Raw genomic sequence first — 24970 nt, forward strand, 5'->3', positions numbered from 1 at the left:
GTTCGAAAGCACGTCGAAGTGCAAGTAGATAAATAGATACCGCTACAGCGGGAAGGTAAACAGCGTTTCCGTGTGCTGCTCTGGTTTGCCAGAAGCGGCTTTGTCATGCTGGCCACATGACCCGGAAGCTGTACGCTGGCTCCCTCTGCCAATAACCCGAGATGAGCGCCGCAACCCCAGAGTCAGTCACGACTGGACCTGATGGTCAGGGGTCCCTTTACCTTTACCTAAATTCCTGGAGGCACTTAGTTTCTCTCCAACATGCATGGTCTTTCGTGCAATAAAGTTGGGGTAGGAAACATGAGGCCCTCCAGGTGTTGTTGGATTAGAGTTCCCATCATTCCCATTACTGATGCTGGCAGGTGCTGATACGGTAGGCATCTAACAGCATCTGGAGGGCCACAGATTCCCCACCCCTGCAATAAAAGAATAAAAAAGCAATTATTCAGGCATCTCCAAGCATGACTTACCATGTTCTGATTCCTTCTGTGGACAGCAGCCATACTTGAATCAAAGGCACCTATCGGATGGTGTCACTCACTGCAATGACTTTGATGGAGAAGCTCCATCCTTTGCTCTTCAGAGATCCTCCTATTTCAATGTGCCCCATTTCTCTTTACCACTCAAATAGCAGGGAGAGGAAAGCAGGCTGATGGTCTAGTCTGCATCTTATTATCTTGGGGGATACCTCCATGTCTCCTCCATCTGTTCTCTATTGACTGTCTTCTTAGTCTGTTCTGTTGACTAGCAGAGCTCTTTTGTCTGCTTGCCAGTGACATCCCTCTTTAATTTCCTAGCAGGACACAAATCAGCAGACCATCTTAAACCTTTTCCAGAGGACCTTCTCGGAGGATGCAGATGATATGGATGAAGCCCTGCTTGTGGAAATAGTTGATGCATGTGAAGGTTCTGGACCACAGACTCCATCGAGTGAAACGGAATCAAGTCTGTGCAAGAAACGGCGTGTTGATGAATATTTTTGCAGACAGTAAACTCAGAAAATGATGCGCTTTTTTTGTTAACTAAGATTGTATTTAAAGGAGGGCCAAAAAAAATCAGTGAAAATTGCTTTGATTGTTAAATATTTATTTTTAAGATGGGTTAGCTTGTTTGCTGACTTGAACAGCTTTAGCTGCCTTCTTTTTATTACTTCTCTAGCTGGGAAATCAAGAATCTGTGACTCTACCCACACTCCAATAAAATCTGCAGTGATACAGATGAATTTTACTGCTTGAATCTTTGCTGCAGCTCTGCGTTTAATACCTCTCCACAGGATTTCTTGAGAGATGGAATACTCCTCCTCATGCAGCAAATAAATCCTGTTTGGCGAGTTTAGAGGCTTTCAACAATTCTATTCTCGTGGGACAGATTTAAATAATTAAGCAAGAAGCTGCTAGAAAGAACTGTGGGGTGCCTGTTTTGAGGGCAGGCCTGTAAAATTCTATGAGAAAGGTAACACTTCTGGTTACATTTTATAAAATGAATGTTTTGTTTGCACAGTGGTACTGAAAAAGGAGGCATGCTTTAATTGTTTGTTTTCCTTGAATCCGTAAGTTACAATAAACTAGAACCAGATATGACTTGTTAGAGGTTCAGGGTGAGAAGGTCGGTGGTTTGAATCCACGCAACAGGATAAGCTTCTGTTGCTCTGTTCCAGCTTCTGCCAACCTAGCAATTTGAAAGCACACCAGGGCAAGTAAATAGGTACGGTACTGCTGTGGAGAGAAGGTAAACAGCATTTTCTGTGTGCTCTGGCTTCCGTCAGTGTTCCATTGCTCCAGAAGTGGTTTAGTCATGCTGGCCACAACTCGGAAAGCTGTTTGTGGACAAATGCCGGCTCCCTCAGCCTGAAAGTGAGATGAGTGCCACAACCTCAGTCGCCTTTGACTGGACTTAACCGTCCAGGGGTCCTTTACCTTTACCTAAGGGTGAGAAACCCATGGTCCTCCAGGAGATGCTGGACTGCAGCTCCCATAATCCATGACCATTGGCCATACTGGTTGGGGCTGATGAGAGCTGGAGTCCAACAACATCTGGAGGGCCACAGGTTTTCCACCCTTATCATAGATGGTGGGTAATTCCTTGTGGGGAGAAAGACTTGGCAACCTTCAGATTCTATTCCAGGTAGACAACAGGCAACCTGCAGAGCATACTTTGCTTTTCCACCCATCCTCTGTCATTTAACATCCTTGCTTTTACTCAAGCCCAACAAGCTTTTTCTTACAAGCACCAAAGCACAAGTCCAGGCCACATCTATATAGGCATGGGATTTGCTCACACTTGGGTAAGGATGGAGCTTCTGCACTGACTAATTTGAATAGCGAGCCTACGTTGATTCTGGTCTCCCTGCATAACTTGGTTTAGAAAATAGGAAGCTCCCTTATACAGAATCAAAGCACTGGTCTGCTCGGTGTATCGTCTACAACTGACTTGGCAGCAGCTAGGGTTTGGGCAGTTGTCTTTCCTTGCCCCACCTGGAGATGGTGGGAATTGAACAGGGGACCTTTTTGCGTGCAATTCATGTACCCTTCCACCAAGCTACCTTCGTTTACCATTCACTGAACTGAGTCAGCTGCAGAATCAGGTTGTCTGCACAGGCAGGACTCAGTGGATCTCTATTCAAGGATTTTCTTTGTTTCCTCCAGGCGATTTCACTTTGATTGAAGGACACAAAATAATAAAACATTTTGAAATTAACCTTTATTGTATATGACTTTAATTTAAAACCTCATTCTCCCATAGAAATATTCCCATTTGCAGCTAATTTTCCAAGGCCCTTCTCTCTGTCCTCATCCCACCATATGACGTGCAGCAGGATAGCTGTGGAGACAGGACCTTTTTGGTAATGGTGCTTGAATTGGGAAATTGCCTTCAAAGGGAGAGTTCTTTGGGCCTTTCATTTATGTTTGCAGGTTAAGATTTGGGATTATAGCAGATAATTAATGGTGAAACTGGTATAAAAGTGGAATTATACTCCATACAACAGGTTCTGCTTAGCATGATTGGAGCTGCATTTTGTGCCAGCTGACATTTCTGGATGTTCTTTGGAGGCAGCTCAATACAGCAGCCCAGTTTGACTGTAACAAATATTTGTGTGCATCACAACTGCCTATTCCTGCCAAAGCTGCCCAAAGGCATTCATTTATCCGGATGCTAAACTGCCCTGTGGATACTTTAAGGCGGTCGTCTTCAGGAGCTACTTTTAACTCAAGCATGCATATGGGCACCCATTTCTTATGTTTTTTTTTTTAAAAAAAACCCACTTATTTCTGTAGTAATGCTGCTGTTGTGACCTGTCTTGCATCAGACCATTACCTCGTGGTAAGTCCCAGGACTGTACAGGAGCGAGGGCACCCTGGTTACACTTGCCCTGGAGCTTGGAGGGTTAAGCGGGCTGGGGCCCCCCACCAGGGACCAGCTGTTTTTTTTTTGTTTTGAGTTTGTAACTTTATTCTAACAAGACTCACGCCCTGACCCTCAGACAAGCTCTGCATAGACCTGGTAGGTCCTGACCCACCAGTTCAGGACTGATGCTGCAATGCATGCACACATATTAAAAAAGAATATAGCACGTTGCCATTTCATATTATTTATTCATTCCCAGTGTCCCAGCTTTTTGACTCTGACCTCCCCTAGTACAGTGGCTTACTTTCTATTATGCACCATATTATGTCACAATGCAAGATTAGCATCCAAAGGGAGTTACTGTACTGTGCCATAAGAAGGATGCAGTTACTGTAAGTCGTTCAGAGTTGTCACGTCGTCGTCTTCTTTTATTGACGTACAGGACGTGCATTTATTATCTCATAACATTCCAAATTTAATTGCCATTTCCAGAGTTATAGGCCTGGAGGTTGCGCCCTTTTCCCGTGTTGGCTGAGCTTCCCTGGGCAGGAGCAGCCGCCCCAGCGCGCTCAGCGCATGAGGAGGCTGTGCTTGGGCCCATCCACCCTCTCCAGCTTCTCAAAGTGCTTGCGAGCGTTGCGGATGTTGATCAGGGTGGCAGCGGAAGGTATGGAAGGGTCGGACATGACGACCATCACGTAGGTGTTGGAGGTGAAGATGTCAATGAAGGCGGCGAAATTCGAATTGCGCACCTCCATGCTCTGGAAGGAGGCAGCCAGTTTGCTGCAGCTCAGTTTGAATTGCTTGATGATATTGCTGATTTTCTCAAATCGGTGGATGTCGCGCTGCTCTTTGCACTGATAGTGGGAAATCACCAGGAAAGTCGCCCGCTCGAAAAGAAGGACCTCGTCAGCTTCAATGATCTGCGCAAAATTCCTCAGGTTAGTCTCCAGTTGCTGAACGTTGGGGATCAGCTGGTAGACTATGCTGGACCACGCCTTGTAGAGAGTTTCATCCCAGATGGAGGTCCGGAAGCAGGCGCACTCCAACGGGCGCGAGAGCCGCTTCAAATCCTCCTCCCTCTCCCTGAAAATCACATCGCGCTGATCCTCCTGGACCAAGTCCATCTTGTGAACCAGGCAGAAGACTTTGGCATCGGGCGAGTTCTGCAAGATGGCCTCCAGGCACGACTGGTAGTAGTGCATGTCCTTCTCAAGCTCCCGACTCTCGACATCGAAGACGTAAATCAGGACCTCGACGTTGCGGAAGATGTTGTCCCTCTGGCTGGTGAAGTAGTTCTCCATGAAGGTGTCCTGGCCGCCGCAGTCCCAGAGGTTGAGGACCAGATTACCCAGGAAGCGGACGTGCGAGTGCTCCACGTCGATTGTGGCGCCCAGTCGGCGGGTGTCGCGGGCGATGTAGTTGGCGAAAATGATGGACCTCATGCTGGTTTTGCCAGAGCCGCTCTTGCCCATCAGGAGAACCTTCTTCTTCATGGCTGCGTTTGGCATCACACGCCCGGCGACAGAAGGCCGCGCCCGGGGAGAATCGGCGGGGGAGACGCTGCGGCGCGAGCAACCTCTCCGTCGACGTCGCTGGAGGGTCAGGTGACTTCAGGCTGGAGGGTCAGGTGACTTCAGACTGGAGGGTCAGGTGACTTCAGGCTAGTTCTCGCGTCTTCTACGGCGGCTGCTACTCTCTATTCGAGGCAACCGAAAAGCTAGAGAGACGAGGAAGTCTTGACCATAGAGTCGCAGTACCTCCTGGCGTGCAGACAGTCGCTTCCGTGGTCTCAATGGTTGCGTCACGCTCTGAATTTTTTTTCCCTTCCTGGCCGGGTGGGGCATTGCGCGTGCGCAGAGGGCACTTCCTTCTCTCTCCCTGGGGCCTGCAGCGGTAACAAGATGGTGAGCAACCGCTCCTTTCCTTTGCTACTTGGGTTTTATCCGCCGCCATCCTCTCCGTCGCTCGCCTCTCCCGCACGGGATCGCCGGGAGTGGGAAACATGGGGGCAGGCTAATCCAGGCAGCCGAGCATTGGGAGCAGTTTTGATCGGTACCGGCGCTTGGGGAAGTCGGCTTGGTGGAAGGGGCGCTTGCTGCTTGCGGGCTGGAGGCGGGGGAGAGGGATGGTGGCGGCGGCGGGCTGGATTCCCTTGCTTGTGCTCTGTTGCTGCTGCTGTGAGGCCTCGCTTGACTTAGCGCGGTGGCCAGCTGGAGAGTGTTTTCCTTTCCCTCCTCTTCCTCCAGTTTAAATTCAACGATGGGAAGTAGAGAGGGGTTGTCGCCTTCGTCTTAATCAGGCATCCCTAAACTCGGCCCTCCAGCTGTTTTGGGACTACAACTCCCATCATCCCTAGCTAACAGGACCAGTGGTCAGGGATTATGGGAATTGTAGTCCCAAAGCAGCTGGAGGGCCGAATTTGAGGGTGCCTGGTCTTCAGCATTTGCTGCAGAAGGTGGCTAAGGAATCCCTGGGTTTTCGGGTCCTCTTGAAAGCTATGCTCTGCATGGGCCTGGTAGGTCCTGACCCACCAGTTTAGGACTGATGCTGCAATGCATGCACACGTATTAAAAATGAATATAGCAAAGGGGTCGCCAGCCCTCTGCTCCTGGTTACCTGGTCTCTATGCCAGTTCAGTATCTATTACAAGTTGTTAGTCACGGCTACACTGGAGAACCGGTAATAAATGGCTTTAACTTGGAATTTGTGTTTTTCTGAGTTCACCGTGTCTTCTGAGTAAACATGCCTAGAGTCAGGCTGTTAATTGTTGTAAGTGTGGGTATAGTTGCAAATAACTTTGCCAGAAATGAAAATTTAATGTGCTTCTTTTTTTTTCTAATGGTAATAGGCCAAACGAACCAAGAAGGTTGGGATTGTGGGTAAATATGGCACCCGATACGGAGCTTCCTTGAGGAAAATGGTGAAGAAGATTGAAATTAGCCAGCATGCTAAATATACTTGCTCCTTCTGTGGCAAGGTAAGTGCACCCTCTGTTGCTGCAGAGCTCCCAGTCCATAATTTCATTTTTTTTTTTCAAAACTCCACTTAATAGTCATAGTTTACCTTTTGCCTCTTATGCTAACTAAACTGCTCAGGCATAGTATTCTTTGTAATAATCAACTTAAAGAGGCTTGAAAGTAACCACCATGTGCAATCAAATTCATGAGAGTATAGAGTAGGTATGAAGAACCTGTGGCCCTCCAGGTGTTGTAGTTTCAACAGTATTCAGCCCCATCTGGCATGGCCAATGGTTAGAGATGGTGGGAATGATAGTCCAACAGCATCTAGAGTGCCACAAATGAGGTAGATCAGTGGTTAGCCAAGTACTGTAGACCGTGGACTCACTGTTTTTTTTATTAATTAAGCCATGAGCCCCCTACTTTTGAAAATTTTCATAGAATTGTAGAGTTGAAAGGGACTCTATAGTAGTTTTTGTTATCTGAATGGTGCCAGGCACCGATTCAGCACATTCATGGCCTCAGCTGCTGACGATGAAGAGAAGTAGAGCTGCATCGTAACAACAGCAGTCTACAAAACTCTTGAGTGACCACACCACCATTTCAGGTAGATGTTAAATGGGGGAAGGATAGGACTGACCCCCTGTGGAAGTACATACTGTAGTAGAGAATCCATGGGGCTAAACAGTTCTCCCAATATGTGCTTGCTGTTTCAGAACATGTTGTGGCGTTTCTTGGTGTGTGGTCCTGAGCTTACATTTGCTCAGACCTGATTCTATGCAAATTCATGTGTGTAGGGTTAAAAACATGCATTATCATCACTTTTTTTTAACACTGTTGTGTGTTTAAAACGGGTCAGCAACTTTTTTCAGCTGTGGGTCAGTCCACCATCCCTCAGACCATGTGGTTGGCCGGACTATATTTTTTGAGGGGGGGGGAATGAATGAATTCCTATGCCCCACAAATAACCCAGAGATGCATTTTAAATAAAAGCACACATTCTACTTGCGTAAAAGCACACTGAATCCTGGACCGTCCGTGGGCCGGATTGAGAAGGTGATTGGGCCACATCCGGTCCACGGGCCTTAGGTTGCCTACCCCTGGTTTAAAATGTTGACTAGATACTGAGATGCATTTTGATGGAAGTGCCATGGTATGCTGGATGCTCCCTGGGGAAGTAAGTAGCTTTTGTGTGTTTTTTTACAGACCAAAATGAAGAGGAAAGCTGTGGGTATTTGGCACTGTGGCTCTTGTATGAAAACAGTAGCTGGTGGCGCCTGGACATACAAGTAAGAGAAATTATATTGGTTGAGGGGTATGCGCACCTAGGGGGGAATATTCCATTTTCATCTGTGGTGGGTGCTGTGTGGAGTTTGGTATGCTGGTGGAAAGTAAATTAAGAAGAACCCAGCTGAATCAGATCAAGGACCCATCTAGTCCAGGATTCTGCTTTTGCAGTGGTGTGGTTAACCTGAACCTTATGATACACTCAAACAGGACGTGTAGAAGTGCATTCCTGCTCTTGACTCCCAGAGCTGGTATTCAGAGGCATGCTTCCTCTTGACACAGGAGATAGTACATAGCTGCAATGACTAGGTAGTCTTCTCTAATTCATTTGTCTAATCCCCTTGAAAAACGGTTCATGGTTGTATATCAAACATTTTCTCTTCAACTTCACAGTGATCAGTGTTTGGGAGTGAAAGGGAAGGTAGAAGTTATTTAAATAGAGCAGGGATGTCCAGCCTACAAGAGACTGCGATCTACTCCCACTATTAAAAAAAACAACTGGCAGTGACCTACCCATTGAATTGATAAAAGTTGTTGAGCTTTTTTTTAGGAAGTCAGTTGTTGAGCTTTTTTCGGGGGGGGGTCAACCGTGATTTACCCCTGCCATTGACCAGTAGATCGCCATTGACCTATTGGACATCCCTGAAATAGAGACATTAGCAATGTAATTATCAAACATGTACAGTCAAACCTCTACCTGCGACCATAATCCGTTCCGGAGGTCGAAACGCTGGGAGAGGTGCCATTGTGTGCAGGCATGGGCGGCAATTGCCGCTTCTGCGCATGTGCGGACGGCAGCAAACCTGCCGGTTACTTCCAGGTTTGCTGCAGACGTTGGGTGAAATGGACACAAGCAGAGGCGGACGTAAGAAGAGGTTTGACTGTATGTGTTTAAAAAATACTTGATGCAAGGGATGGGGGCAGTCCTCATGATTGCTCCTTCTCGGTAGTGGCGCCTGCCCTGTGGAAAACCAGGGTGGATAAAAATCAATGATTTTTTTAAAAAAATCAAAAAAATCGGATTTTTTTTATTTAAATCGGATTTTTTTGATTTAAATCGATTTTTTTTATTTAAATTGGATTTTTTTAAATAAAATGCTTTTTGAGGAAAATATATTACCATCCAAAGGTTATTCCATCATGAAATAAAGATTAGTTTTTTAATTATGTAGAATAAGGTTGTATATGTTTATTTTTTTGGGTAAATAAATTCCATTAATCCATTCACAATGTCATGCTCTTCCAGAGGTTTTTGTAAGATTATTGGGCATTTTCTAACCCTAACCCTACAAGATATTATCACAGATGCTTGGTTTACTTTTGCAGTTCTCAAAACTGAATTTGACTCAACAGAGATCACATGCCTCTTCTTCACAGCAAAAATGTTATAACATGAACAGAGTTGAGAAAAAGACCTTAATCCTATTGTTCTACAAACCTATGAATACAGAAACAACCCCTTCAGTGCTAAGTTTCAAGAAGTTCAGTGAATAGAATAGAAACAATATTTTTCTGATTGTTTGGAGTGGACAGTATTTAAGTTTTTCATGTGTAGGCTGGGCTGACAGTCTAAGTTTCTTAAAATATATTATTTTGTTTAGCCAAATTAGTTAACAAACATGGATGTTTGTTTAAGCAAATAACATATGCTGTAATGTTATTGTTTCAGTTCAATAAATCTATTTAAATTGTTATTATTAAGGTAATGATTATTTTTAAGTTGTCCAAATATGAATAACCCATTAAACTGGGGATAAAAAACTAATATGAAAAGTTGTTATTCTAAAAATCTTCATCTACTTGCATATTAAAGTTATACCAGGAATAATTAGTCTTTATGTAGAAAACTATGATTTAAATCAAGCCTTACTGACTAGTGATTTAAATCGTGATTTAAATCGTGATTTAAATCAGATTGATTTAAATCAAATCCACCCTGTGGAAAACCCTCCCATCAGATGTCAAGGAAATAAACAACTACAGGTATCTGACTTTTAGAAGACATCTGAAGGCAGCAATGTCTGATTTTTTTTGTATTTTTAATATTTTGTTGGAAGTCGCCCAGAGTGGCTGGGGAAATCCAGCCAGATGGGCAGAGTAAAAATAATACATTATTATTATTATTTATCTAAAGAAGAAAAACCCCAACATTTTGTATGTTCTATTAAACATTTCATTTAGCTGACTCTTGTTCTAAAAAAAAAAGTTTAAAAGCTTATTACAGAAACTGCTAATTGTCTCATTTGAAGTAATAGTGATACTTTTTGTTTCTTCCAGCACCACTTCAGCGGTGACAGTGAAATCTGCCATCAGAAGACTGAAGGAGTTAAAAGACCAGTAGAAGCATATTTTTGTTCCACTGTTACTCTTCCTCTACAGTTCATGTCCTTATTGTCAATTAAAGGTGGCTGTGAACATTGAACCCTGTTGGGTGTTTTGTGCAAGAACAGTCCCATCAGGCAGTGTACCTTTTTGATCTTGCTTTTTCCCTTTCTGCACCTAATCTCAGTTGGTTTATGTAAGAGTAGCAATAATGTGCTATACATGTGGATTCCAAATCAGGTCAAGTTAAAATAGAATGTTGACATATTTGTCAAGCAGTAACATCCCAATAAAAGTATAATGAACAAATTAAAGCATGCAGAATGAAGTGCTTGTAAGTCATGCTGATTTTGGTGGGAGAGTTAAGCACATAATCACTCACATTGAAATTGATCCCACTTAACTGATATTTTTGCCAGCATGTGATCTGTACTCTTCCAAATATAATTGGAGCTAAGGTACAGAACAGAAAATGCTGTTAAGGCCTCATGAATAGTTGTAGAGTTCTATTTTCAGAAAACGGAGCAATCCTAATTGGAAGGACGAGGAGCAGCAGATTCCCTCCTGACTGGGGCAGTGAATGGGTGGGTGGTTTTGTTCCACCAGCTCCAGGCTGCTTTGGCATCAGGGCAGAAATCAGCTGTCTCCAAGAGTTGGGCTACCTTTTCATCAGTGGATCTAGCACCAGCATTGCTCTGTTCCGTGTGCCGCCCAAAATAGCTTTGCCCAGAGGTAATGTGTCTTCACTGCGCCTGGTGGGCACAGCAGGGCCTTCCACACTGGTAGAGGGGCACTTTTGCTAAATCCTGATCCCCAGCAGGAGTGGAAAAATTGGGAGTGAAGATTTCTCTGCCCTGCATTTTTCACACTTTTCTAATGGGATGCCAGTATTTTGCCAGTGCAGTGAGTGAGACACTTTTCACACACATAATTGGCTGAGTTCAAAGCATTCGGGAATCATATTTTTGTAGAGTTGAACGGGACTCAATGGTCCAACCCCATGCAATGCCGAAATCTTGGCTAAACATTATTGCCATATTGAAACTTTAACTTGGAATATAACAAAAACTCATAAAATCTGTACCATATACGTCAACGATTGTTTTTGTCTGAAATAATTTTTTTAAAATTTGATGTCTATTCAAATCATTTTTTAAAAAAATCTGGTATGTTCTTTTCTCTTGAATCTCAAGATACTGAGCACATCTCCTAAACAATGTTGTTTAGAAGGTAGTTTTATCAGGCATTTCCTTTCTTTTAGAAGTACCATAAGTAAGATGGAAAGGGGGACACGGGTGGCGCTGTGGGTTAAACCACAGAGCCTAGGGCTTGCTGATCAGAAGGTCAGTGGTTCGAATCCCCGCGACTGGGTGAGCTCCTGTTGCTCGGTCCCTGCTCCTGCCAACCTAGCAGTTCAAAAGCACGTCAAAGTGCAAGTAGATAAATAGGTACCGCTCTGGCGGGAAGGTAAATGGCATTTCCGTGCGCTGCTCTGGTTTGCCAGAAACGGCTTTGTCATGCCGGCCACATGACCCGGAAGCTGTACGCCAGCTCCCTCGGCCAGTAAAGCGAGATGAGCGCTGCAACCGCAGAGTCGTCTGCGACTGGACCTAATGATCAGGGGTCCCTTTACCTTTAAGATGGAAAGTCTCAATGCAGTAGTGGATATTTTCCAGCAAAGGAACTTTTGCATGTTTTCGTCTTGTGTCCCGCAGCAACCCGAAAGTACCAGAACGGGTTATTTCTGCGTTTCACTGCTCACGCATGTGCAGAAGCACTAAATTACGCTTGGTGCATGCGCAGAAGCACTAAATCGTGCTGTGTGCATGATGAGCAGACGTGGCAATTCTGGATGCGAACACTTTGAGTTGCGGACGTGCTTCCGGGACGGATTATGTCTGTAACTCGAGGTTCCACTGCACAGCTCTTAAGCAGGGCCATGGTCTTGTAATGGTGGGTTCACATCTGGCAGAGGAGCATAGTATTGTTATGGGAGGATAGAGATCGCCATCTTGGCTTCTGGTAGATCTTGCACGTGCATATATGAGGGAACCCGGAAGGTGATGTGGTGCAGGAGGAAGCTGAAATTTTCTTAAATGCAAATGTTAAGGGGAGATCAGGGCCTGAAACCTAGTATCTTGAAAGAGGCAAGTGGCCGTTCTCCCATTCAGTCATGGAACAAAAGGGTCCGAGTCCATTTTGAGATTATTGCGATGAGCCATTCTGTTGATACCTCCCACAGTGCGTAAATGTTTTCAACTGGGACCAGCACATGTGGAAGACGCCAAATCGCCCCTCTAGCCCATACAAATTATAGCCTGAGGGATCAGGGCTGGAAACTGCTCTTTGTGGCTATTACTGCAGTCTTAAGGATTTCCGAGTCCTCGAAAGGGCTACTGTAGCCTACTTAGCAGATGTTTTCACATACTTAACACCCTCAACACCAAGTCTTCAAGGTAGCGATATGAATATTTTTTGCATTGAAGATAAGATTGAGGCAGTGATTAAAAAACTATGGTTTTGAGGAAGCCAAGTCGAAGGAAGCCTCACTAACATCCCAACACTGGAGAAATTTCTGGAGGCCACTGACGACGAATTGATACCAGAAGGAAAACATTACATTACTAAGCACCTGCATGATTTAGATTACTTCCCTGCGCCAAATCCTGAAAACCTTCGGATAAGGAATCCTTTTGAATGTGGTGATGTACAACTAACGGCTCATCTACAGAAAAGCAAGATGCACTTCTTGACATGACTTGTGATGGTTCATTGAAATCAAAGAATGTAGAGTGGACCAATTTTGGGTGAAAGTTTTTGCTGATTATAAGAAGTTAGCTGAACATCTAGCTTTGAAACATCTAGTTCCCTTTTGTTCCACATCTCTTTGTGAACAAACATTTTCAACATTTTGTTATATGAACAAGCATAGAAATTGGCCTGATGTTGAACCAGATTTGAGAATAAAAGTAGGAAATATTGAACCAGATGTGGAAGAGATTGTTCAAGACAAAAAGAAGCATGATTTCTCCCATCACATTTAGGTTTAGTGTGTTTTGAACATTTTGTTAGGAGCCGCTCAGTGGCTGGGACAACCCCCAGACAGATGTGTGGCTAGGAAGTAAGTAAGTAAGTAAGTAAGTAAGTAAGTAAGTAAGTAAGTAAGTATCATCATCATCATTTAGTAGCTGCTAGACATAATTTGTTCACTTGTACTATACATTAATAAAATGTCTGCCTCCCAACTGGATTACTGTCTTTTTTGCATGGTAATATAATGAATTTTATGGTCTGTTTTGTTTGTTTGTTGTAGTTTAGTCGTGTCCAACTCTTCGTGACCCCATGGAGCAGAGCGCGCCAGGTTTTTTTTATAGTATACCTAAAACCCATTGCTTATTATGGGCTACCCCACATTTTCTTCAAAAAACAGCTTTGCACAGGCAACTACTATAGAATTATCAAAATTTCCAAGAGTAGGGGGTACCTGTGGTTTGGCTTTTGAAAAAATAGGGGGTCCTCAGTAATTAGCTAATTGGGAACTTACAGTATAGGGCGAGATGGAGTTATCATTGAAGAGGTTTGTCCTAGATTGGAGCCAACTTTGTCATTTCTTCTCATCTCTTCCATTACATGGTTATTTTTCTATTTATTGTGCTGCAAGGTGGTACTGTAGTTTTTGTTTTGTTTAAAGCTGTAGTGCACTTTGGAATTAGAAACAGAATCTGACTGATCCTGCTCAGTGGAGCAAGTGGGAGGAACAACCCATCCAGGACTCCCCTCCATACCCTGCAGAAAACGAACTCTACGTTTAAGTCCAACATTCTATTCAACCACAAGAAAATATTTGCCTAATACGGTGAGGGCATTTTGGCACAAGTAACACGTAGTCCTGCTCCGTCACTGACCACAGAATAATAGTATATCAATAATAAGTTTGTAAGAACTAAATTAAAAGCATGCATGGGGAATATTGCATTTATATGGGAAATAACAAACACATCTCTTCTCTGCTGGGTTGCTGTGATACTTGAGCTTCAGTTTTACAAATGGCCTCATGTGGGAGCTGCAGTTCCACTAGTTCCATTTCCCTCCCTGGCCACTGTTCTATTGATCTTGCCTTTTCATTTTATAAATGAGCTGAGACAACTTTATTCAAGAGCATGCAACTCCTTCTGTAGTTACCTAGTTGTCCTTAGCCCCCAGGAAATGGAAAGATGCTGAAAGAGGCTCAATACATATTTGGCCTGGGTTGTTTTTTTTGTGTGTGTACATGGCTTCCCCAAAGAGGCTATTTCCATTTCGGCAGTGGAATTTTAGCTTGAAGTTCAATCAATCCCCTTCATTTTATTTACCTTGCTACATTTTTGTGATGCACTTTCAAATGTATGTGTCAGGATGTGCCTGGTCTTTTCTGGACAGATGCTGCTGTATTTGAGGAGATGTCCACCATTTTTCAAGGGAGATTTACCTTACCAAGACTGTCTCTGACAGTCCTACCAATCAGGAAAGTGTTTGCACCTGGGAGCAAAGTCTCACACTCCAGTTGTGTGGATGCTAACTCATACAGATACATAAAAAGCTGGTCATGAACATCTCCCCTTTCTGAGCAGACAAATAGGATCAACAGCTGAAGATGTGCAGTGATGCCTAATGAGAGCAGCGTTTGTAATTTACAGTGGTACCTTGGTTCTCAAACGCCTTGGTACTCAAACAACTTGGAACCCTAACACTGCAAACCCTGAAGTAAATGTTCCAGTTTACGAACTTTTTTCGGAAGCTGAACATGCTCTGTTTTGAGTGTTACGCTTCCAATTTGAGTGTCACACTGAGGTCTGTCTGTCTTTGCTTTTTCCATTTTTTGTATTTTCGGCTCTTTGTTTTGTTTTTGTGACTGTGTGGAACCTAGTTCAGCTACTGATTGATTGATTGTGTGGCTGCAGTACATTGGTTATTGCTTTCATTTTATGGATCAATGGTCTCGTTAGAAAGTAAAATTCATGTTAAATTGCTGTTTTAGGGGTTGTTTTCAAAAGTCTGGAACGGATTAATCCATTTTGCATTACTTTCAATGGGAAAGCGCACCTTGGTTGATAGGGGTGATATGATAGCCATGTTCAAATACATAAAAGGATGTCATATAGAGGAGGGAGAAAGGTTGTTTTCTGCTGCTCCAGAGAAGCAAACACGGAGCAATGGATTCAAACTACAATAAAGAAAATTCCACCTAAACATTAGGAAGAACTTCCTGACAGCAAGAGCTGTTTGGCAGTGGAATTTGCTACCAAGGAGTGTGGTGGAGTCTCCTTCTTTGGAGGTCTTTAAGCAGCGGCTTGACAGGCATATGTCAAGAAAGCTTTGATGGTGTTTCCTGCTTGGCAGGGGGTTGGACTGGATGGCCCTTGTGGTCTCTTCCAACTCTATGATTCTATGGTTTTTGGAAAACTTTGGTTTTGGAACAGACTTCTGGAATGGATTAAGTTTGAGAACCAAGGTACCACTGTATCATTAAGCTGGCTCACCAGGTGAATGCTGATGCTCTCACCCTGGGCCACACACAATACAATAAACTGCAGGGCGACACATGTTTTGTTTGGCATCCCATTTCATTTATTCCAACTTTCTCACAATTTAGCAATCAAAACAAAATAGAAAAAAGCATTGTGATTTCTAAACAGGAGTACAAATTTCAGTTGTGAGTTGATGCTTGTGATGTTCAAATTCCTCTTCAATGTGTATCAACCACAAAGAGCACCACCTGCCCCCTTATAATCACTAGGTGTTGCAGTATGGAATCTGGATGCCTCTCAGAGGGGGGAAAACCCAACAAAAAAAGAAACACATATTTATGCCCCCAGAACTTGGAGGTGCTTTGATGTCCTCATTGATGCTGAATGCACCACAGTTCTAGGTTTGTACTTAAAAAGAACCTAAAGGTAGCTAAAGGTAAGTCTGAGGGGCAGCTGATGTTCCCCATCAAGGCACTAACACTAATGTTCATGGGTGCTAAATAGATTGAAAATGGGAAGCAGTAATTATTCTCCCCCCCCCTTCCCCCCCTTTTGCTGTGTGGGGAATCCCAAAAACAATAACACTTTCTGTTTTATGAGCCTATGGGTTCGGGAAATGCCAGGCAAAATTGCCTGGTACTAAAAAAGGTAATCTCACCACCACATTAACACTCTTCATTTTCATCCATCCATCATCGCAGCAGGCTAGAATGTGCCATATTTTTTATCCAAATGGTCTAATGGGATGGTCATTGAACAATGTCCACTCCTAAAAAGTCTCCAGTGTACTTGGGATCTGTTTCCGTCATAACCACTTGCATCGTTGCCCTTGTTCTGTACTCCCTCACAGAGCAGGCACCCTCATTCCACAAACACTTACCTAGCATTTTGCCGCACCACCACTGTTTTCTCTATCCAGCAAACTACTCAACGACTGCTCGCACTCTTTTGCATTACACATTTAAATTTCACCTCATTTCTTCCATCTGATCTCTGCCTTGGGGGAGAAAGAACCCAACTAAGAAAGTCAATCTCTATGAGTCATTTATTTTAGGGTGGTGTGTGGTGGCGTTTTCACACTGTTCATTTACCACCTCATTTTCACAATGGAGAGGAGAGGGAAGAATAAAAGTAGTTGAAACCACCTCCGATTACTAACTGCTGCATAATGGTTCAAGACACTTCTCTTCCAAGATGGCGGTTAGGACAAGGAAATTGCTCCACTTGTGAAAACGTGGTGGTAAAGTAAAGCACTTGCTGCACACTCAGGACATTTGCAGAAAGGGGGGGGGGAAACTATGTTGCTTGGGTTCCCCCCCTCAAAATACTGTATTTCAGAAAAACAAAAGCACCCAACCTCCAATGATTATACTAAGTAGATGAACCTAGCAGTTGTCCTGTAAATATGAATTGGTATATATAATAAAAGAAAATCTAATTGTTCATGCAGCTGCTAAATCAGTTTTCAGCATTTGCATGATCCACACAAAAGCCAAATCAAGAGTGTCTGAAACAATATCAGAGAAGCACAATCTATTATTGGGAACGTCATATTCAACACCACATCACCCCAGCTCCCAGATATTAATTATTATTCTGTCCATGTGTATATATGCATGTGTGTCCATCATCTTCTCAGTCTGCATTTCGGGGGATTACCGCACACTGTATAAAGTGTTGTTTACCTATTGCATTGCTCACTTGGGTCCCAAGCAAAAGGAAGGAGGGACATTGGCAGCAGCTTAAAATGTGGGTTTTAAATGGGTTTTGGCTTCTTGGGGGAGGGGGAATAACAACAACTGAATTTAAGCTTCTTCCCCCAATTTTTGACCCCTCTCTTCCCTGCTTTTGAGTTTAACTCTCGTTATAACCTTATCTGAAAGAGTTGACTGCCTAGCGTTGACATTTTCTGTGTATTAGTGTTTCTTAGGATGCATCAAGACTGAATGCAATACAAGGTCCTACCTAAGAGAAAGTTGCCCAGAGGTGCAAAATTCTTAAAGAATAAGGCTCCCAGGGCAGGGAAAGAGGAGGGGTTGAACTTCTGTGTCAAGTGCAGTGCTTTGTGGAAGAAATTGGTGTCAGGAAGTAGCTCCCTCCCACTCTATATGCTTTTTGTGTAGCATTCCAGCTGAGTTATGTGCTGGACAAGGATTCTCTTCACCCCCTCAATATATGCTACAACCCACACAATAACAGGGGAACGGGTTGTCAGGGCTGTGTGTAGCAGGCAACATGCAGTATTTACAATCTTTGGTCTTTGGTGTGTGTGTATGGCAGGTGGGGGCTGGGGCAATTATTCTCCCATCCACCATGATCCCCCGGGTTCTTTGGAGAGGCCTGGGTAAGAAATTCAACGGCCAAGAGGGAAGTTCAGCTCCCTTGTTTCTCCTGCTTGTTTGCTGCAAGGCTACAAGTGGTCTAATAATCGTGAAACCTCTTAGGCAAAAGATTATTTTTAAGGTTTAGAAACCAGTCCCCGTCCCCACCCCTGCCACCAAGCCCCTTTGCAATTCTTCCCCAAGGATTTAAAGGTAAGCAACTGGGAGGCACACGAAGCCCACAAAAGGGCTTCTGGACCTTCCAAGAAAAGAGAGAGAGAGATAAAAATAAGATGCATCGAAACCCATGTAAAATCCAGCGCTGAGACGAGAGGCCAAGCTGCCTGCCTGCCAGCGAGTGAGAGAAAGAGAGAGAGAGAACACGTCCGTCTATTGCACATGCAAAGCATGTGCTCCCCGGTCCTCTTGCTCATGCACAGGGTAGAAGAGGTGGCACTCAGGATCTCCGCGGACAGTGGGCGACCCCTGGATGATTTTCCCAGTGTTGGGGTTAACGCACCAGCATTCTCCTCGCTGGCCATTCACCGACATCTTACACTAAAGTTGGAGAAGAGAGAGAGAAGAAGAGACCATTGGCTTAGGCATGACTACCTGAAATGGAGCACATGGAAAACAACGTTCTCGACTTCCTTCCTTCGCAGACAGGGAAGGGAAGAAGCAGTTTACACCATTCACCTCTAAGAGCAGCACCAATGGGCTGGAGGTGCTGCAAGAATGCAAGGGAAATCGCTGCCTGCAACTGTCGTGCAGTGAGAGCATTGAAGTTTCACTGTAACACCATTATACATCCCATCAAAATATACAAGCACCTCTTGTGGTGTTTTTTTTTAAAAGAGACCAACATCATATTTAGGGAAAGTCTGAGATGATGCAAATGTTCTACTGCAGTAGGGGCTTCCTCATATCTGGTGCAAGTGGTATATAGGAACAGGTGTGCAAGAGATACACTTCTTCTGCACCCACCCACCCATTACTTCTACAGTGGATTTAACTCATGGCTAGGATTCATAAGCGTCGGGGATCCTGGAGTGTCCACAGATTTCACCATATGATAATGCAGAGCCGTAGCTAGGTGATCTTGCACCCCTGGCAGAACCATCCAGATTGTGCCCCCTAGCTAGGGGCAAATTAGCTCTTCTTTCTGCCTCTCCTCCAACCCCACCCTACCCACTCAATTCACCCTCTATTAAAAACCATTTCTTATGAGGCAATCAATATTTATATTTATGGACCTATTTTAAAGCAGATTTTGCGCCCACCCCCCCATCGCCTGCACCCCTGGTGGGGGCCCACCTCACCACCCCCTAGCTACGGCCCTGACCACATGTAAGGTTTAAATTGGCTTTCCTAAAAAGCAGCTGCAATACCAGTTTCCTGGTGGGAAACAGGAGAGGAACGTGTGTGGCAAAGGAACGAGGGAGGGGGAGCTTCATGGAAAGGAGTGGGAAAGAGTGACCTGAAAAAGAAAAACTCCGCTAACAGTATATTTTAGCAAAGATCACTCTTTTCACATGCTACCATGCATAAACTGCAAAAATGTGACAACAGTGGGGAGTTATGTGATTAGCACTTGACATTTCAAAAGCAGTAAAGTGTTTAGCAGTGGAGCTAATGCATATGTAACAAGGTTGAGGCCACAGAAAGATCTCAGCGTATGGAATGCAAAAAACGATGAGCCATTCTTATACTCATTGGCTAGGACAACTTACAGGCCTCTGACATTTCAATTTAATGCATAAGGGAACTGAGACTCAGAGACTGGGACTTGTCCTGAAGGTCCTTTGCAGATTCATTGCTAAGAAGGATTTGACTATCCTAGCTCTTGAACCAGTAATAGAAAGCAAATGAACAAGGCATCTACCGTGTTTCCCCTTTTTTAAGACACCGTCTTACAACTTTTTTTTCTCAAAAAAACACAGGGTGTCTTATTTTCGGTGGGGTGTCTTTTTTTTTTAATTACCTGATGATGATAAGATATAGTTTGCATTTCTGTACATTACATTTCTGTACATTAATTAATGATGATGATAAGCTATAGTTTGCATTTCTGTACATTACAAAAAGGGAAGAAAAAAAGAAGAAAAACTGGCTTAGGTGGTCCGCCCGGCCTGGCAGGGCGCTCCAAGCGCTTGGCGCTGCGCCGGTTCTGGGCGGCGGGGAGGCAGGTCTCCTCGGCTGGGTCAGGCGGAGACCGCTGGCTCGGGCACTCCGCCCGGCCGACAGAGCGCTCCAAGCGCTTGGTCTTGCGGAGCGCTTAACGCGCTCCACGCTGCAGCCGCCGTATCTGGGCGGCAGGGAGTCAGGTCTCCATGGCCGGGCCAGGCGGAGGCCGCTGGCTCAGGCGCTCCGCCCGGCGCGACAGAGCGCTCCAAGCGCTCGGTCCTGCGGAGCGCCCGACGCTGCAGCCGCCGGATCTGGGCGGTGGGGAGGGAGGTCTCCTCGGCCGGCCAGGCGGAGGCCACTGGCTCAGGCGCTCCGCCCGGCCCGACAGAGCGCTCCAAGCGCTCGGTCTTGCAGAGCGCTCAATGCGTTCCACGCTGCAGCCGCCGGATCTGAGCGGTGGGGAGGCAGGTCTCCTTGGCCGGGCCAGGCGGAGGCCGCTGGCTCAGGCGCTCCGCCCAGCCCGACAGAGCGCTCCAAGCGCTTGGTCTTGCGGAGCGCTCAATGCGCTCCACGCTGCAGCCACCGGATCTGGGCGGTGGGGAGGCAGGTCTCCTTGGCCGGGCCAGGCGGAGGCCGCTGGCTCAGGCGCTCCGCCCGGCCCGACAGAGCACTACAAGCGTTGGGTCCTGCGGAGCGCTCGACGCGCTCCATGCTGCAGCCACTGGTTCTGGGAGGCGGGGAGGCAGGTCTCCTCGGTCGGGCCAGGCGGAGGCAAGACCGCTGGCTCGGGTGCTCTGCGCGCTCGTCGCTGCAGCAGCTGGCTCCAGGCACCGAGCCGGCAGGCTTCCTCCTGCTGCTGCTGCAGCCAGCGTTCTGAGTCCCACTGGCTGGTTGGGGCGCTCGGCGGTCTCTCTCCACATGGCATGGAGGTATGTCTTATTTTCGGGGTATGTCTTATGTTTAGCAAATGTTTAAAAATCCTGCCATGGCTTACTTTATGGCTACGCCTTAAAAAGGGGGAAACACGGTATAAATACGTGTGTCTGTAATACCCGTGTGAGCAACCAAACTTCAGGCAATACTGTTTTTCTTTTTCTCTTTGCGGCAGGGATGAACATGACGGGCAAGGGCTGTACAGGTCTGAACTATGTATGTACCTGCCTGCTTCCTGAGTCAATGGAAAATGTTGGTGCAAGACAAGGCAATGTGAAGAGCAAGATTCACTCAGCACAGCTAAATCCCTTTAGGGAACTAATTCATTTAAGGGGGATTAGCCACAGCTGTGGGGTGTGGGCCTTGCAAGGTAATTAGAACCTTGGGGGAATCAAGGTTGCCGCTTTCATCTCCCCCAAAGGGGGAAAGTTGCATCAAAGCAACCACACCCTACATTTGGGTCCACACCCAGCTTGTCCAGCAGGACTAATAATAATAATAATAAATTATGCTTGCTAGCCTTAGAAAGGGAAAAAGCAGAGAGATACATCTGCCAAGTCAACCTTTAGAGCAGGCATCCCCAAACTTCGGCCCTCCAGATGTTTTGGACTACAATTCCCATCTTCCCCGACCACTGGTCCTGTTAGCTAGGGATCATGGGAGTTGTAGGCCCAAACATCTGGAGGGCTGCAGTTTGGGGATGCATGCTTTAGAGAATAACAGGTGCTCCCGCCAAGAGACACCAGATGGGACCAGAAACGGGGGTGCGGTGGATGCAGGCCGCCCCGGGTGTCACCACTGAGGGGGGTGACAAAATGCCGGGTGGCACTCACCGTGGGGCCTGGAGTGCACCCGAGCCACGCATCTCTTCTGGGAGATACCGTATACGGTGGCTTGAGCATGCGCAGGCTTCGCACTGCCCAAACGGTCCGCTTGCTGCCTCCCCCCCCCCAGCTATAGGGTGGCTGAGTGGGAGGAGGCAAGCAGACTCCAGAGGCCCCGCCCTCACCCTGCGCACCGCCCCAGGTGCCCAAGCAGCTTCCTCCGCCGCTGACCAGAAGTATACTCCTGGCTCCATGTTCCTGGGAGCTGCTGCTGCTCTTATGCCTTATTGCATGGGTCAGCAGGATGCAGGGTCCAGAAAGCCCTTTTCTCCCTTAGAGCTTGATCCATACAGCAGTGCCTGCAAACTCAAAACTTTGGGAGCTGAAGTCCCCTCAAATGCCATTAGGCGCATTTGCTTTCCAAGAATTGATGGGCATATTTTTGGTGTGCTTTATCTCCAACCAAAAGTTGAGGCTCTGGATTGAACATGGGATGTGGTACAAGGTCAGCTGCTAACCTAGAAATGCAGCTCTTGTCTGCTGACCAGGAGAGCCCCATTACCTTCAGAAGGTCGCCATTGTTGTCACAGACCCATGCCCAAATGATTACGTAGAATCATTGCCACAAGGCTTCCTAAGGCCTGCTCGGCGTCCCGACCTCCCACCCCCTGATAAACCTCAACCAAGATGTCGACTGAACTCTTATTACATTCCTGCTCATGAATGGACCCTGGGTTTCAGAACAAGGTTTGCAAGTGAAATATGCTTGTTGTTGAGTGGCACATAAGCTCAAAGGAAGACTGGTAGATTTATCTACCAGATTTAGGATTCATTCAACCGTTCTGTATTCCAGATACAGTACATCCTTGGGGAGTGTAAGACTGGTTGGAGGAAAGCAGGCGGTTTCTGCCACTTGGCAAACGAACAACAGGAAAAGTGGGGCTTTCACTCGCACCATTATGATTTCCCCATGAGCATTAAGAGCAGCAGTGGCCAATGTGGTACCCTCCAAATGCTGTTGGGACTCCTAACCCCATCACCCTCAGCCAACATGGCCAATGGGCATGGATTATGGGAATTTTAGGTCCTGAAGAGTGCTGTGTTGGCTGCTGGAGAGCATCTCCCTAGACCAGGGGTTCCCAAACTAAGGCCTGGGGGCCGGATGCGGGAATCAGCATGTTTTTACATGAGTAGAATGTGTCCTTTTATTTAAAATGCATCTCTGGGTTATTTGTGGGGCCTGCCTGGTGTTTTTATGTGAGTAGAATGTGTCCTTTTATTTAAAATGCATCTCTGGGTTAATTGTGGGGCATAGGAATTCATTCATATTTTTTTCAAAATATAGTCCAGGCCCCCACAAGGTCTGAGGGACAGTGGACCAGCCCCCTGCTGAAAAAGTTTCCTGACCCCTGCCCTAGACAGAACCAGATGGCCTTTTCGCCCAGTTCTGAAAGGCTATTCAAAAGGTATTCAAACCTACCCAGAGTCCTACCAAGCTGCCCATGCTGATCTCTGTTTAGGTATGCTGACCTGCAAAAACCAGAACCGGCTGAACCGCCCTGCATACCTTGATCAGCACTGGTGATCCCTCAAATGACAGCTGTCTGAAGGACCCTGGCCCCAAGCACCCTCTGCACTTGCCTGTTTGAGATTGTAAAGGCCTTGCTTGTCGCAGTTTGGGATATTTAGGGAATAGAGGTGCTCCAACGGACCCCGTTCATCTGGCAGGCGCATGGTTGAGATGCGTTCCAAGACTTGATCTAATTCCTGTTGGCAGGGGGTCTGCAAAAGGTCAAGAAAGCAGAAGAAAAAACAAATGAGGACATCAGGCAGGGCTCAGCTGACACAATGGCTTTCACCTTCTGACACATGTGGGATATAAGTCAAGGGGTCTCTCTGCCACATAATGCTTGCAGTTCTTGCTTACGGTAGCTTTGCAGGTTCTGCCCCCAAACCCACACCCGACTCCTTTTCATCCCAAAGCATCATAGAAAGCATTCTAGCACACCTCACTTCGTCTGTAGTCATACTGTCTCGAGGCTGTTGAACATTTGCCAGAAAGGATCAAAGTGTTATGACCCAATGGTTATTTGCCCAAGGCCCAAAGACACAACACACTTGGTATAGAGGCAGCTTGGGTCACTCAATATCAAACGATTTGAAATAACTGGCTTGCATCATCTTTGATTAACGGATATGAAGATACAAGGGGATAATGTAACAAGGATTTTTTTTGTCTTCTGAATATACTTTTTAGACAGGTCTGGGCTGGGAAGAAGAACTGTTGAGAGCTCTTTGCAAATATTTATGCTTTAAGACAGTTTCCTACCATTTCTTTCTTAGAAGAATCATAGGAGGTTAGTTACATGCCCAATTTCCATGGAGATTCTACCTGTTCCAGTAAAATTGCAAACTTAAGTTGATCAAATTCAACCTCTTCTCAGGAGGAACTTTGATTTATAGCCTCAAAACAAAGTTCAAACACTGGATAGAAATCTACACCCACTATACTTATGAAAAAAAGCACCAATGAGTAGCTCCTTGAACTACTGTATTGAAAAAAACAGATAGTCTTTAAGGCAGCTGGCTAATCAAAGATAAAAATTATACAGCTGCAATCGTCTCCTCTGTATTAAAAAGTCCTCAAGAGATGCCCAAGGATGCCTGTAGAATCTCTGCTTTATATTGTGGGACTAATCACAGTACTGTAAATGCCCGACATTTAGCTGAGGTTGGTCAGGGCTCTGTAACACAGAGAGACAACTAACAGGGATCCTCTGGATGATTGGGCTGGGATAGAAGGGCTGAGGCAGTCCTTGTCAGCCCTCCTTGCATGGAGACCCTTGATCACATGGGTCTTTCCAAGGTTGATCATATGTGATTGCAGCCTTTTAAATGCTAGGGGGCACATAGGGAGAACCCATGGCAAAACACCTCCCACGAAGCTCCTGTACGGTTTTAAGAAGGGCACCAGTGTGTTCTGGGATTTTTGGAATCATAAGAGTTGGGAGGGACCCCAAGGTTCATCTCGTCCAACCCCCTGCAATGCAGGAATATACAGCTGTCCCTTACGACGCTCGAACCTGCGACCTTGGTGTTAATCAGCACCACACTCGAACCAACTGAGCTATCCTTGTGATCATACGATACAGTCTCGCTATTTGCCACAGAGTTCAGCTCTCTGAGATCTCTCGACTTTTATTTCCTTAACAACAACAGCAGCAACATGTTCCTGACTCTTTGGGCTGTGGAAAAATAGGAACTGAATGATGAAATCAACTGATGAAATCAAAAGAGGCAGAGGGTGCTGTAAAGAGTTTCCAATAGTTAGGAAGCAAAGGTATGAC

At 45.6% G+C, this 24970-nt stretch overlaps 4 protein-coding genes across 8 annotated transcripts in view; 2 read left to right on the forward strand and 2 right to left on the reverse strand.

Annotated features, from left to right (window-relative positions):
- The window catches only part of SMARCAL1 (SNF2 related chromatin remodeling annealing helicase 1), a 42206-nt gene extending 39509 nt beyond the window's left edge, over window positions 1–2697 (forward strand). For 3 of the 4 annotated variants that reach the window (XM_035128216.3, XM_035128221.3, XM_088662658.1), the window contains exon 18: window positions 798–2697. In XM_035128216.3, the coding sequence (XP_034984107.3) occupies window positions 798–992 (195 nt within the window). In that variant the 3' untranslated portion in view covers window positions 993–2697. The remainder of the gene's footprint in view (window positions 1–797) is intronic. The other variant, XM_088662663.1, reaches the window with a different exon arrangement.
- Window positions 2698–3573: 876 nt separating this feature from the next.
- Window positions 3574–4945, reverse strand: LOC118091321 (ras-related GTP-binding protein A). Its single transcript, XM_035128188.3, has one exon. It carries the CDS (start codon window positions 4854–4856, stop codon window positions 3915–3917), a length of 942 nt encoding a protein of 313 aa, XP_034984079.1. The 5' UTR covers window positions 4857–4945; the 3' UTR covers window positions 3574–3914.
- Window positions 4946–5218: 273 nt separating this feature from the next.
- RPL37A (ribosomal protein L37a) lies at window positions 5219–10014 on the forward strand. The gene is made up of 4 exons (XM_035128202.3): window positions 5219–5252; window positions 6197–6325; window positions 7512–7594; window positions 9870–10014. Exons 1-4 carry the CDS (start codon window positions 5250–5252, stop codon window positions 9931–9933), a joined length of 279 nt encoding a protein of 92 aa, XP_034984093.1. The 5' UTR covers window positions 5219–5249; the 3' UTR covers window positions 9934–10014.
- A 5484-nt stretch (window positions 10015–15498) lies between these two features.
- The window catches only part of IGFBP2 (insulin like growth factor binding protein 2), a 59113-nt gene continuing 49641 nt past the window's right edge, over window positions 15499–24970 (reverse strand). For both annotated transcript variants that reach the window (XM_060278475.2, XM_035128175.3), the window contains exons 3-4: window positions 23265–23405; window positions 15499–18300 (exon numbers count right to left, since the gene is read on the reverse strand). In XM_060278475.2, coding sequence (XP_060134458.1) covers window positions 18133–18300; window positions 23265–23405 — 309 coding nt within the window. In that variant the 3' untranslated portion in view covers window positions 15499–18132. The remainder of the gene's footprint in view (window positions 18301–23264; window positions 23406–24970) is intronic.

The sequence above is a fragment of the Zootoca vivipara genome, chromosome 1 (assembly GCF_965207765.1).
Source record: "Zootoca vivipara chromosome 1, rZooViv2.hap1.1, whole genome shotgun sequence".
NCBI lineage: Eukaryota > Metazoa > Chordata > Lepidosauria > Squamata > Lacertidae > Zootoca > Zootoca vivipara.